This window comes from Zootermopsis nevadensis, unplaced genomic scaffold (genome assembly GCF_977971745.1).
Source record: "Zootermopsis nevadensis isolate Lab colony 2312 unplaced genomic scaffold, Znev_1.0 Znev_ptg000002l, whole genome shotgun sequence".
In the NCBI taxonomy this organism is placed as follows: domain Eukaryota; kingdom Metazoa; phylum Arthropoda; class Insecta; order Blattodea; family Termopsidae; genus Zootermopsis; species Zootermopsis nevadensis.
In genome coordinates, this window is record NW_028259134.1 from 22,364,351 (window position 1) to 22,377,082 (window position 12,732).

Here is a 12,732-nt window from a genome sequence, read left to right on the forward strand (position 1 = left end):
TGACCTACACGAAATTACAGCATTTATAAGTGATGATACATTGACGAAGATTAATTTGTGTTGGTAGTACGTTGTATTGCACTTACTGCACAGTGTGGTAATTTCTATGACAATATATTTGTTTCCGGCCGCGTATGTGGTTTAATGATGTAGTCCTGTTGTTTCTCCACTAAAGAAGGTTGTGTTGCAGAATCAGATAAAAATATTCTTTGTTTAAGAGTCTCGAACCTAACATGACTTAACAAAACAGGGCGTAGCTCCACATACATCAATAGCAGCCTGTGAATGTTCTGCAGCTCGGATGAATGAAATACGAAACTGGAATTTAATCTAATTTAGTGTATAGTGGTATAACTTAATTCGGAGAATTAATACAGCGATCAGTTACGAATTAGATGACAAATTATGGAAGCATTACATCGGTTCGACATTGACAAACCCTTGTGGGATCAAAGTACGTTCTCAGGAAGACTTAAGCATTTCTTTTGGGTGACAGATCCTCGTACATGTATTGTTTCTGAAGAAACCCTTGATGATGCGAAACAGCTGGTTGAACAGTACAGGTGAAATTTTAACATAATTTATCCCTGCAGATTGTGGTTCTAGTACACAAACCTGTGACATGCATTCTTTTCCCTACCTTCATCTCCTGTGTGCGGAGTTTCATTATTGCTTTGTAATCAGTGTTGTTCATGGGGATGTACATTTAGTGTATGTACTGCCCTCACTAAGTGTGTAAATTGATTTTATATGCACGAAAATTATTTCGAAAAACATAACAAATGAGTGATGTAACAAATTAAATGTTTCAAATTGTATTTACATCTTGGTAACATACTTCATGTTGACATGTCTTAACAGTGACCACTTGAGTTCCTTGCAGTAGGATAATTCATGTTAGTAACAGATTATAATGTAACTTACTGACACCTCACTTTTAAGACAGCCGTTGCTATTCACCAGGTTATGTTTCATAATTTGTACACTTTGTGTGTTGAACATCTACGTTGAAATTTGTAGGATTGGTCATAGATTTTAGTGTTGTGAAAAAGACTTATTTCATGCATGTGCATGAGGAACTGCTTATGGGATTCTACATGTGGGTAAACACTTCATCTGGGTTCATTGGACACAGCAGCATGCATGTTTCCCTCTTCACTTGTGCTTTGCAAAGAAGATTAATTACTCCATAATTTATTCTTTTCACCAAATACTATTAAGCCTATGATGATAAAGTGGATGAGGATAAGATGGGCGGGGCATATGACTTGCACGAGACATGAGAAATGTATGCAGAATGTTTGTTTTGAAACCTGAAGGAAAGCGACTACTTGGAAGACATAGGCATATCTGGGAGGATAATATAAAAACGAATATCAAGGTACTGGGGCAGGAGTTTGTGGTTTGGGTTCGTCTGGCGCAGGACAGGGACTGGTGCTGGGGTAATGTGAATATGGTAATTAGTTCTGTGGATGGCAGTGAATTTTTTGACTTGCTGAGTGACTGTCAGTTTCTCTTGTTGCTCCACGAAGTAGATTAGTTGGTTACCGACATGCGGTTTTGAGATTGGGTGGCTAGTGGGCCTCAGAATTGGTCTGGATGCAGAAGCTGAAAAAAAAATCCTTTGCCTCTGTCGGGGATCGAATTTCTGCCGTCCAGTCTGGAATCATGTACCGTTTTGTATGAGTTACCATGTCTCATATTTTAACATGGTACCTCCACAATACAGTACATGAATGATCATCACTTGACTTATCTTTTGGGTTCAAGGTGTTACGATAAGTCAGGCATCCAATTTTATTACACATTTCAGAGACTCAGGCTTTACTTGGCGTGTTTATGGCATTATAATCTAGTCATGAGGGATTTCAGTATGAATCCCACCTGTGTAATAATTTGTCGTTGTCTAAAATTATTCCCTGAAAGTAAAATTGTACCACCTGCATTTTAGGATAGGTAAAGAGCCGCCAGGAACGACAGAGGAGCAAGTTATTTATGCTAAGAAGCTGTACGAATCTGCATTTCATCCCGACACTGGGGACAAGCAGAATGTGTTTGGCCGAATGTCATTCCAAGTACCAGGGGGCATGGCGATTACCGGTGCCATGCTGCAGTTCTACCGGTAAGCTGTCCATATCTTAATGACAGATGACAGTTGTATTCAATTTATTGTCGTTGTGAACTTTTCAGAAAAACTTTTAATTGTCAGTTGGTCTCTTCAAACTGAAAATGGAAAGGAATGTAATTCAAAGGTAAATTTTTCCTTGGTGCATAAGCAAAAGGTACGTTATGATAACGTATGGGGAGTGGAGGTACAGTTTCATGTGTTCTTAACCTTGGCACTAGATGGAGGTGAGTGGTGAGCTTCTTGGCCCGGCTGACTTATTTGTTCCCAGGATGAAGTCCTTTGTACTTATCAAATTCGAGGCTGCAGTATAAGAGCGTGTCTGGACAGCTTATAAAATTGTTTGTGTTGTTATGTGAAATATATAATTAGGACTCTGTTATACGTGAAATTTTACCATATTTCTAAAAACAATTAAAAGTATTTTATCAGATATTAATTACTTTCAGAACTGCACCAGCTGTTGTATTTTGGCAGTGGGTAAATCAGTCATTCAATGCACTCGTCAACTACACAAATCGCAATGCCAAATCTCCAACCACTACGACACAACTCGGTGTGGCATATGTATCAGCCACGGCGTCAGCGATGATCACGGCGCTAGGTTGCAAGGCTTTCTGGCAGAAGCAAGCATCTCCCTTGCTGCAGGTATCACATCAAACCTCAAATTTGTCTCTCTGTTCATTTTATCTTAATTTTATTCCTCATTCAAAAGTCTATGACAATTATAGGGATACGTAGGGGCAGACATCCACGGATATAACTTAAATATACTAGCCACTTCACAGAATATACGTGTCTATAATCCGCAGCTGTGCATCATTGATGAAGGGTTTATGTGGATCTCTGCTTATAAAAAAATATAATAAAAATGCTAAGACTTCTTTTACACCAGATAATAATATTTATACTTCTTCTTCTATGGCTCTCCGGTTCGTATTCGGTCCATGGCCTCCTCAATTCTCCTCTTCCATTCGGTCCTCTGTTAGGTCCGTCTGTCCGAGGCTTTGATCGAGGTCTCGAAACATCTTCCTTTTTACGGTGCAAGGTTGTTAGCCTTGCGACCAACCCCCAACCTGGAGGACCAGGGTACCTCTCCCCCTCGACCAATCTGGCTAGGGAGGCCCTACCAGTAGCTATGGGGTCACTGAGGTACTCGGCCCCACCACCACGACAAGGTGCAGGTACCATTGAGTGGGGAATAATATTTATACGGCTTTGACTCTATTACCAGAGTTCTGTTTGTTATAGGCTACAACATGTTAGGGGTATTATGGTTAAGAATTTATAGCGGATTGATTGTCACTTTGTGTGTTCCAGCGTTACGTCCCATTTGCGGCTGTGGCGGCTGCCAACTGTGTGAATATCCCACTGATGCGGCAGAATGAATTGTTGCACGGCATCGATGTCTATGACGAGAATGAAAATATAGTTGCAAAATCAAGGGTGAGATTTTTAAGACGATTATGTTAAGGAGGGGTTGATATGAAGGAAATTGGGAAATTAAAAATGCATGAAAAGTTTTGGCTGGGAAACCTCAGAGAAAGAAGACCGCTCAGGAGATGTAGGTATAAATGGGAGGGTAATATTAATGAATCTTTAGTAAAAATATGTTTGAAGTTCTGGGCTGTATTCAACTGGCTAAGCGTACGATCAGGTATTTATGAATGCAGTGATGAATATTTTGGTTTTTTTGGGAGGGTTTTTCTTTATTTCTCTTGAGTTGATGTGTTTGTTTTTACTTTTCATATTTCAGTTTCTATCGAAGACGCAAGTTTACTGCGTCATCATATTTGCCCTTCCCTAGTTAACTGTTGTATACAGACGGATGTATAACATACAAATTGTGTGTGAGACATTTTCCTGAGATGACACGAAACTGTTATATTTTATACATTTTTAAGGGAAGCATATGTCATAAATCCTTCCCAGAATTGTTTCTTTTATGGAGATTACTTTTTTTTTATTAATGTTTTCTCACGTGTGATGTTTGAAATGTGCGCATCTTGGCAAACCAGTGTATAAAGATGTTTGATTGCGTTCATTTATTGCTCTGTGTATGCGTTCAACCCTACAGTGATGGTGCAGCGACGCATAATGCCTTGCCTTCTTATTTATTTCGTGTCTTATACCAGAAATGTCATTTCGCCGATGCCCCTCTCTTTTGTCGACAGGTTGCGGCCGTTAAAGGAATTTCGCAGGTGGTGTTCTCCAGAATTGTAATGTGTGCGCCGGGGATGAGTAAGTCGCAACACGTTACTCCTTTCTTTAAATTTTTGTGATAATTCCTTTAACAAACTAATGATACAGAGAATTGTTGTACGTCGTACACACACACTTCATTGAAGTACGTAATTGAACTCTTGTTCTGTAATGTTCACTTTATTATTGGGCCTGCGTGGAATGGATGACCTAACAAAATGTGTGCGATATTTGAGGTTATCACAATGATGAAGATGGCGATGTGTTCTTCTTTGTTGTGTTGCTGTGTGGACTTGTGAGATACTGTCTCCATCTTAATGGCATCACAATCCAGAACAAATTGTCACCTAACAAAATATAATTTTGAAATGAGGAGCTAAAAGTGAATATGATAAGTTTTTAAAATTCTTCTTCTTCTATGGCTCTCCGGTCCGTATTCGGTCCATGGCCTCCTCAATTCTCCTCTTCCATTTGGTCCTCTGTTAGGTCCGTCTGTCTGAGGCTTTGATCGAGGTTTTGAAACATCTTCCTTTTTACGGTGCAAGGTTGTTAGCCTTGCGACCAACCCCAAACCTGGAGGACCAGGGTACCTGTCTTAGTCTGACCTCTCCCCCTTGACCAATCTGGCTAGAGAGGCCCTACCAGTAGCTCTTGGGGTCACTGAGGTACTCGAGCCCCACCACCACGACAAGGTGCAGGTACCATTAAGTGGGGAGTTTTTAAAATTAAGTTCTCTAAAATGTTAAGTATCACGATAAAAATATTGGGTGCCACGGTAACCGTGTTCATAAGTCATGAGCTGTGCTTGTGGTATCAACTCGGGAACTGATACAGAGATGTAATGGATGTCTGTTTCAGCTATCCTACCCGTCATTATGGAGAAACTGGAGCGCTACCCCTGGGTGCAGCGAATCCAACCCCTCCATGCTCCTTTTCAAGTAATGGCAGTTGGGTGTTTGTGAGTATGAAACCTCGTGTGCGTTCATGAAAAGAACCAGAAATTGTGAAACTTGACTGGCTCAGGTATTAGAAATTGGTGGATCAAAATTTCCGTTACTAAACCACTAGATGTTGAAGATGTGAATCGAGTCGAATTTATTAAGGGTAGTCCATTCTGTTGTGTGCAGTTATGGTAATGATGATAATTTTAAATTATAGAATCCATGGACCAGGTGAATGACTGTCAGTTGCTTCAAGATAATGTTTTGTGAGGGTGTGGTCTTGATGTTTATGTACGTATGAGGACTCAGTCTCTGATTTGTCAGCAAAATTCAACAAATAATTCAGCTTGTTTCATGTTTTTTTCTGAATCATTTTCCAGCCTGATATTCATGGTTCCAGTAGCATGTGGCCTGTTTCCACAGAGGTGGTGAGTATAAAATACGCACAGCCTCATTCAAAGAGACTGAAGCTTAATGCAAAATACATTTTTTTTAATGATTTGTTTTAGCGAAGCACAGTTTTTCTTTACCAGAACTTAAGCTATTTTTCATGTTTGATGTACTTACTGTTTCTCTTAAGATCTTTTAAAGGACACTTTTGTTCATTTGTAGTTCCTTGAGAACGACTACGTTGGAGTGGCTGGAGCCAGAAATGTATCACAAACTGAAGGAGGCCTGCGCTGGAAGGGAGGTACCCAAATATGTGTACTTCAACAAAGGCCTGTGAAGTTCAGTGTTGTATTTCCATCCAATGTTCATACTCTGCTCTGCACTGCGGGGTATGGTTTACAGTTTGCTCTAGAGTTACGCTATTCACTTACCTCAGAAATAAAATTAATTAATAATATATGTAGTATTGTGTCTAGTAAACTAACAGCCCTGATCAAAGCAAAGTTCTTGCCATTTGTATTGTGAACAAGAAGTTTATATGCGTTTTCATCAATCGGACGACTGAAAATGGCTGTCCTCTAGAATATTATGCCGTGTAGTCTGGTAGATACTGACCAATGTTTCAGAGGACCTTACTGTCTCCATCTACCCTGATGACAGAGGCAGTAGCAAGCCCTGGAATGTCTGTCCGTGTCTACACAGCAGTACATCGTAGACGACAACCATTTTCAAGGTCATTGATGGATGTCTTCTTGAGTTGTAGCACTCTGATGATGGAGGCAGCAAGGATATCTGAAACGTTGGTAACTTCTACCAGACTACATGGTGTTACAACCAAGAAGACTGCCATCTTGGGACTTACCACTTTGAAAACCTAAAATTGTATTTAATACTCATCATGAGAATCTGAAATTATGGCATTTAGATGAGTGTCGTCAATTTACGTCATATTTTAAATATGTGTGTGGTCCTAACAGTGAAATTCATATTTGGGGCAGGGGGCAGCATGAATTGCTTACCTCAGTCTGATAATGCATTTGTAATTGTATAATTAGTTTGAATCAGTGTTTAAGTGGAAAATTGACTTTACTGTACATTTCGTGTTGTGCAAGTTTTTTGAACATGTAATTCAATGTTCTTCTCTTCTTCTTCTATGGCTCTCTGGTTCGTATTCGGTCCACGACCTCCTCAATTCTCCTCTTCCATTCGGTCCTCTGTTAGGTCCGTCTGTCCGAGGCTCTGATCGAGGTTTCGAAACATCTTCCTTTTTACGGTGCAAGGTTGTTAGCCTTGCGAACAACCCCAAACCTGGAGGACCAGGGTACCTCTCCCCCTCGACCAATCTGGCTAGGGAGGCTCTACCAGTAGCTCTTGGGGTCACTGAGGTACTCGGCCCCACTACCATGACAAGGCGCAGGTACCATTAAGTGGGGAATTCAATGTTCACCTGCTGATATGTCTTGAAAGTAGGATTTTGGGTACTGTATTTATCGTTAATATTTTCAAACTTGTTTTATACATTCTTGCTTTATATAACGGATGCATCCCTTGAAAACTGTGGATTGTGACACTGCACACTGCCATTTTATTATGAATGACCACAGTCCGCATTTTCACCACTATGAAAATCTCAAGAGTTGTTTGTTGAGTAAAAATTCAGTATAATTAACTAATTAATTGTGTTGTGCATGGTATTTCTCTTGTGATGATTACAGAGTTAAGTCAGTTACTCTGTTTTTCTGGAAACCAGAGGTTAATTTTTGTATTTGCTTATCTTCCCGTTAGATCCTATCCTGATGCAGTTGAATCTAATATATATCACGTTTATGGTTAGGTCTCACGTAGTCTGCCGTCTTGTAGTTTTCAAGTTAAAATATTCAATGCATTTCTCTCATGCATAATTTATGCCCTTACCCACCTCTTCCTCTTTGATCTTTCTTCTACTTCGTATCATGTTTCACCTCTTTGTGGGTCATGTGCGTCTCTGATTTAATCATTAATAGTATGAGGTGAAGAATACAAATTTTGAAGATGCTCATAATTTAATTTCCCCCCCCGTCGACTGTTATTCTCCTTAACTACATAAATTTGCTAACTCTATCGTCAGACACACAATTTTGCGTTCTTCCCGAAGAGTAAGAGATGTGTTTTACGTCCATACATAACATAGGCAAAAATTCTACTTTTTCATGTTTTAATTTTCGCATTTTTAGATGACAGATGGAAGACAAAGATTCTGAACCGCATTGTAGCAATCATCCCCCATATTTAATCTCTTCTTAATCCCCTTTCGAATGAAATTTTAATTTCTTACCCTTGTTCTGAAATAATCGATGTTTACGACATTTTTTAATTAAGGACTACCAATTTCCTCTAGTGAAGTTAGTGAGTTTTTGGTGAACAGAGACTTTTCATGAAAACAAATTTAGTCAGTGTCTGAAGCATAAAGGAAAGTCGTTTGTGAAATCCTTGAAATTGTCAGGGTACAGTGTTAGAAAATTGAACTGTGTGATTGGAAGAGTTGGTATTACTGCACAGAATTTTTATTTATTTCTTATATTGTTACTGGTGTTTGTAACGGTGAAAAATTTGAAAAGATTTTAATTAAAAATTGTGTAGTTGATGTCCCCTCGAAGGTATCACCACCTTGTCGAAGGCAATCTGCCGGGTGAGGAGGCTTGCGTGCTCAAATGACCCTTAGGGCTATGCCGGCCTGAGCTTCGGCTCATGGTAGGGTCACCCAAGCCGGACAGGTCTAAGGAGATGCGCTAGACTAAGAGTGATACCCTGGTCCTCCAGGTTGGGGGTTGGGTGTAGGGCTAACAACCTTTCACCTTTAAAAAAATATGTGTTACGAAAAAATCAACCAAGCCTCGGATCAGGACGGACTCTTTGGCACGACCACAGCAATTGAGAAAGGACATGAGATTTGGTACTTGGAACATTAGGAGCCTCTATAGGGCTGGGGCACTGAAATCAGTGTGTAGGGAATTAGGGAATTATAAGTTAGACTTAGTGGCAGTGCAGGAAGTGCGATGGGAGGGGGAGGGCATGATCCCAGTGGACAATTTTACATTTTTCTATGGAAAGGGGAATGACAATCATCAGCTAGGGACGGGTTTTTTTGTTCATAGCAGAATTAGGGCAGCAGTTAAGAGAGTAGAATTTGTTAGTGACAGGTTGTCTTACGTAATTTTGGAAGGACGTTGGTGCGACATCATTGTCCTTAATGTTCATGCCCCAACTGAAGACAAAAGCGATGATATCAAGGATAGCTTTTATGAAGAATTGGAATCAGTATTTGATACATTTGGCAAGTATCACATGAAAATTCTGCTAGGAGATTTCAATGCAAAAATTGGGAGGGAGGATATCTTCAAACCCACAATAGGCAGCGAGAGTCTCCATGCACTTAGTAATGATAACGGTCTTAGAGCAGTAACCTTCGCTACGTCAAAAGATTTAATTGTAAAAAGTACAAAATTTCCACACCGTGATGTTCATAAATACACTTGGACTTCTCCAGATGGCAGAACACACAATCAAATAGATCATGTTTTAGTAGATAAGAGAAGGCAGACAAATGTAATTGATGTGAGATCATTCAGAGGAGCAGATTGCGACACTGATCATTATCTGGTGGTAGCAAAAGTGAGGGAGCGGCTTTCAGTAAGTAGACGAACTAAACAAAATTTTGACACAGAAAGATTTGATTTGAAAAAATTAAGTGAGGGAGAGGCAAAGGAACAATATCAAGTTGAAATTTCGAATAGGTTTCAAATTTTAGAGGCAAATGAGGATAATGAAAGTGTGGACATCAACAGGGAGTGGGAAAATGTCAGAAACTGCATCAAAATTTCAGCAAAAGAGAAACTAGGATACTACAGGAGAAAGCAAAATAAACCGTGGTTTGATGAAGAAAGTTCAAAATTAATAGATCGAAGGAAGCAAACAAAATTTCAATGGTTGCAGAACCCAAACAAAACAAATGCGGATAATCTATGTAACGTGAGACGTGAGGCTAGTAGAACCTTTAGGACTAAGAAAAGGGAATACCTGAAGGGCAAAATTGCTGAACTTGAGACAAATAATAAGGAAAAAAACATCAGAGACCTGTACAGAGGCATTAATAACTTTAAGAAAGGATATCAACCCCAGACCAATTTGGTAAAGGATGATAGTGGCAAGTTGCTTGCAGATCCAATAAAAATTGTGAATAGGTGGAAAAATTTCTTTAGCGAGCTCTTAAATGTTCATGATACTGGTGATATTAGACAGATTAAAATGCATACAGCTGAACTGTTGGTGCCAGAACCTAGCTTAGATGAAGTGGAACTAGCCATTGGGAAGTTGAAAAGTTATAAATCTCCAGGAATTGACCAGATTCCGGCCGAATTAATTAAAGCAGGTGGCAAAGGGTTGCATATGAGGATCCATAAGCTTATTCAGTTAATTTGGGATAAGGAAGAGATGCCACAACAGTGGAAGGAATCCATAATTATTCCTATTCATAAGAAGGGGGACAAGACTGAGTGTGGTAATTACCGAGGAATATCGCTGCTATCAACCTCATACAAAATTCTATCCAACATTCTTTTGGCAAGGTTAACCCCATATGCGAATGAAATTATTGGGGATCATCAGTGTGGGTTCAGACGAAACAGATCAACGATTGATCAGATCTTTTGCATTCGTCAGATACTAGAGAAAAAATGGGAGTTCGGTGGGACCGTACATCAGTTATTTATAGATTTCAAAAAAGCCTATGACTCTGTGAAGAGAGAAGTGCTATATAATATTCTTATTGAATTTGGTATACCAAAGAAGCTAGTGGGTCTAATAAAAATGTGCTTAAATGAAACCTGTAGCAAAATTCGAGTAGGTAAATATGTATCTGAGACATTCCTCATCAAGAACGGTCTAAAACAAGGAGATGCTTTGTCTCCCTTGCTCTTTAACTTTGCGCTAGAATACGCCATCAGGAAGGTCCAAGGTAGGCAGGAGGGTTTGCAATTGAATGGGACACATCAGCTATTGGCATATGCTGATGATGTTAATTTATTGGGGGACGATATAAATACAATAAAGAGGAACGCAGAAGTTTTACTAGAGGCTGGTAGACAAGTGGGGCTGGAAGTAAATTCAGAAAAAACTAAGTACATGTTAGTATCTCGTCATCAGAAGACAGGCGGGCAAAATTATCTTAGGGTGGCTAATAAATCCTTTGAAAGGGTTACAAAGTTCAAATATTTGGGAACAACAATAACAAATCAAAATGATACTTGTGAGGAAGTTAGGAGGAGACTAAATTCCGGAAATGCTTGCTACTTCTCAATCCAAAATATTTTGTCTTCCCGTCTGATTTCTAAGAACCTGAAAATTAAAGTATACAAAACAATAATCTTGCCTGTTGTTTTGTATGGGTGCGAAACATGGTCTCTCACTCAGAGGGAGGAACACAGATTGCAGGTGTTTGAGAATCGGGTGTTGAGGAGGATATTTGGGCCTAAGAGGGAAGACGATGGGGCGTGGAGAAAACTGCACAATGACGAGCTTAAAAATCTGTACTGCTCCCCCAGTATTGTGAGGGTGATTAAGTCGAGAAGAGTGAGATGGGCGGGACATGTAGCGCGCATGGATGGGACAAGAGGTGTGCACCGGGTACTGGTTGGGAAACCTGAAGGGAAGAGACCGCTGGGGAGACCTAGACGTAGATGGGAGGATAATCTCAGGCGGGATCTATGGGAGATAGGAGTTGAAGGAAACTGGATTTTGTTGGCCCAGGACAGGGTCCGGTGGAGGGCTTTGGTTAATTCGGTGATGAACCTTCGGGTTCGGTAAGCCATCTAGTTAGTTAGTTAGTAGTTGATGTCTGTTCAATTGATATGAAATTTCCTTCATATTTTGATACCCAAATTCTCCCCCTCCCTGCCATCATCATCTGCCACCGAGTCCTATTTGAAGCCGTTTCCTATGATGATATCCTGCCATACACACAAAAGTGTACATTTTGTGAGAAACCGCAGGGTGCGGTAAAGAAACATGTTTTCATTATAGATTTTTATGAACTAGCAAAAATCCATGTACAGTATAATAATAATGCCGCTTGAACTTAGCACCCAGAATTTATATAAGAATATCTTCATGTAATGTTCAACTCCATTTTGGGTCAAAATCCACATTGTCCATATAAATTTGAGTAAATATTAAATATCAAATGTGATTCTCTTATCTGTAGTTCAGTTTTTGCAGGCGTGTCTAGGGAATTTAATGCTGTGAAGTATGCGTATAAGAGGGACAGTAAAGACACGAGTTTTATGTAACAGAAAGCATTTATTTCTTCAGACTTCCCGTCTGTTCTACTCGTTTCCATATACAGACCATATTGTTACTGGTAACGGCCACCAGATATTTGCCGGTACAGTTAATGGCCACGCCGTCCACCACGATATCATACACATCGAGGCGCAGTTTACGGTTGCGGTCAAGATTCAAGTCTGTGATGTCTGGCCACTCCAAGATGGCCAAAGGCTGCACTTTGGTTTCATGTTCTTCTGTCTGCATTGCTTCGCTGAGACTGTACAGCCACAGAGCCCCTCGGTCATCTCCACATGCAAGAAGGCCTGCAACTGAACATTGGCAAGCGTCAGTGCTAGTGCGATGTCAGCTATGAACATACAAAATCTGAGGTTCTCACAGTGGTGTAGATGTCAATGCTGGTTTTCTGGGTTGTAACACCATTTTGGAGTGATGATGAAGGTAACCTCTGAAATGTAAGATTTGAGGTTTTCACAGCGGTGAGTATGAAGATTTCTGTCTTCTGGGTTGTTGCGCCGTCTAGTCTGGTCGATGTAAACCGACGTTTCAGAGGTCATACTGCCTCCGTCATCAGGGCGATGAATCATCGCCCTGATGACCTCTAAAACGTTGGTAAACATCGACCAGACTACACAGCGCAACAACCCAGAAGACGGAAATCTTCAACCTCTGAAATGTCGGGTAAACTTGTAAAAGACTGATGGCGCATCATCCTAGAACAGCCATCTTAGAAAATAATATTGCTTCAAAAATTTC

The 12,732-nt window shown here is 40.1% G+C and overlaps 2 protein-coding genes across 5 annotated transcripts in view; one reads left to right on the forward strand and one right to left on the reverse strand.

Annotated features, from left to right (window-relative positions):
• Positions 1-12,732, forward strand: part of Sfxn2 (sideroflexin 2) — a 13,399-nt gene continuing 667 nt past the window's right edge. Inside the window, exons 1-9 of one of the 4 annotated variants that reach the window (XR_002546722.2) lie at positions 1-563; positions 1,952-2,122; positions 2,575-2,773; positions 3,446-3,571; positions 4,300-4,366; positions 5,186-5,285; positions 5,649-5,696; positions 5,881-6,047; positions 12,004-12,133. Coding sequence is in view for 1 of the 4 variants with exons in the window: in XM_022084645.2 (XP_021940337.1) it covers positions 406-563; positions 1,952-2,122; positions 2,575-2,773; positions 3,446-3,571; positions 4,300-4,366; positions 5,186-5,285; positions 5,649-5,696; positions 5,881-5,995 (984 nt within the window). In the remaining 3 variants the exon portion in view is untranslated. Of the gene's footprint in view, positions 564-1,951; positions 2,123-2,574; positions 2,774-3,445; positions 3,572-4,299; positions 4,367-5,185; positions 5,286-5,648; positions 5,697-5,880; positions 8,282-12,003; positions 12,134-12,732 lie in introns of those variants that run through there. The other 3 variants (XR_002546720.2, XR_002546721.2, XM_022084645.2) reach the window with 3 other exon arrangements.
• LOC110839992 (leucine-rich repeat and WD repeat-containing protein 1) overlaps positions 11,972-12,732 on the reverse strand; it is a 4,108-nt gene continuing 3,347 nt past the window's right edge. The window contains exon 6 of the mRNA XM_022084643.2: positions 11,972-12,287. Within this exon, the coding sequence (XP_021940335.1) occupies positions 11,992-12,287 (296 nt within the window). The 3' untranslated portion in view covers positions 11,972-11,991. The remainder of the gene's footprint in view (positions 12,288-12,732) is intronic.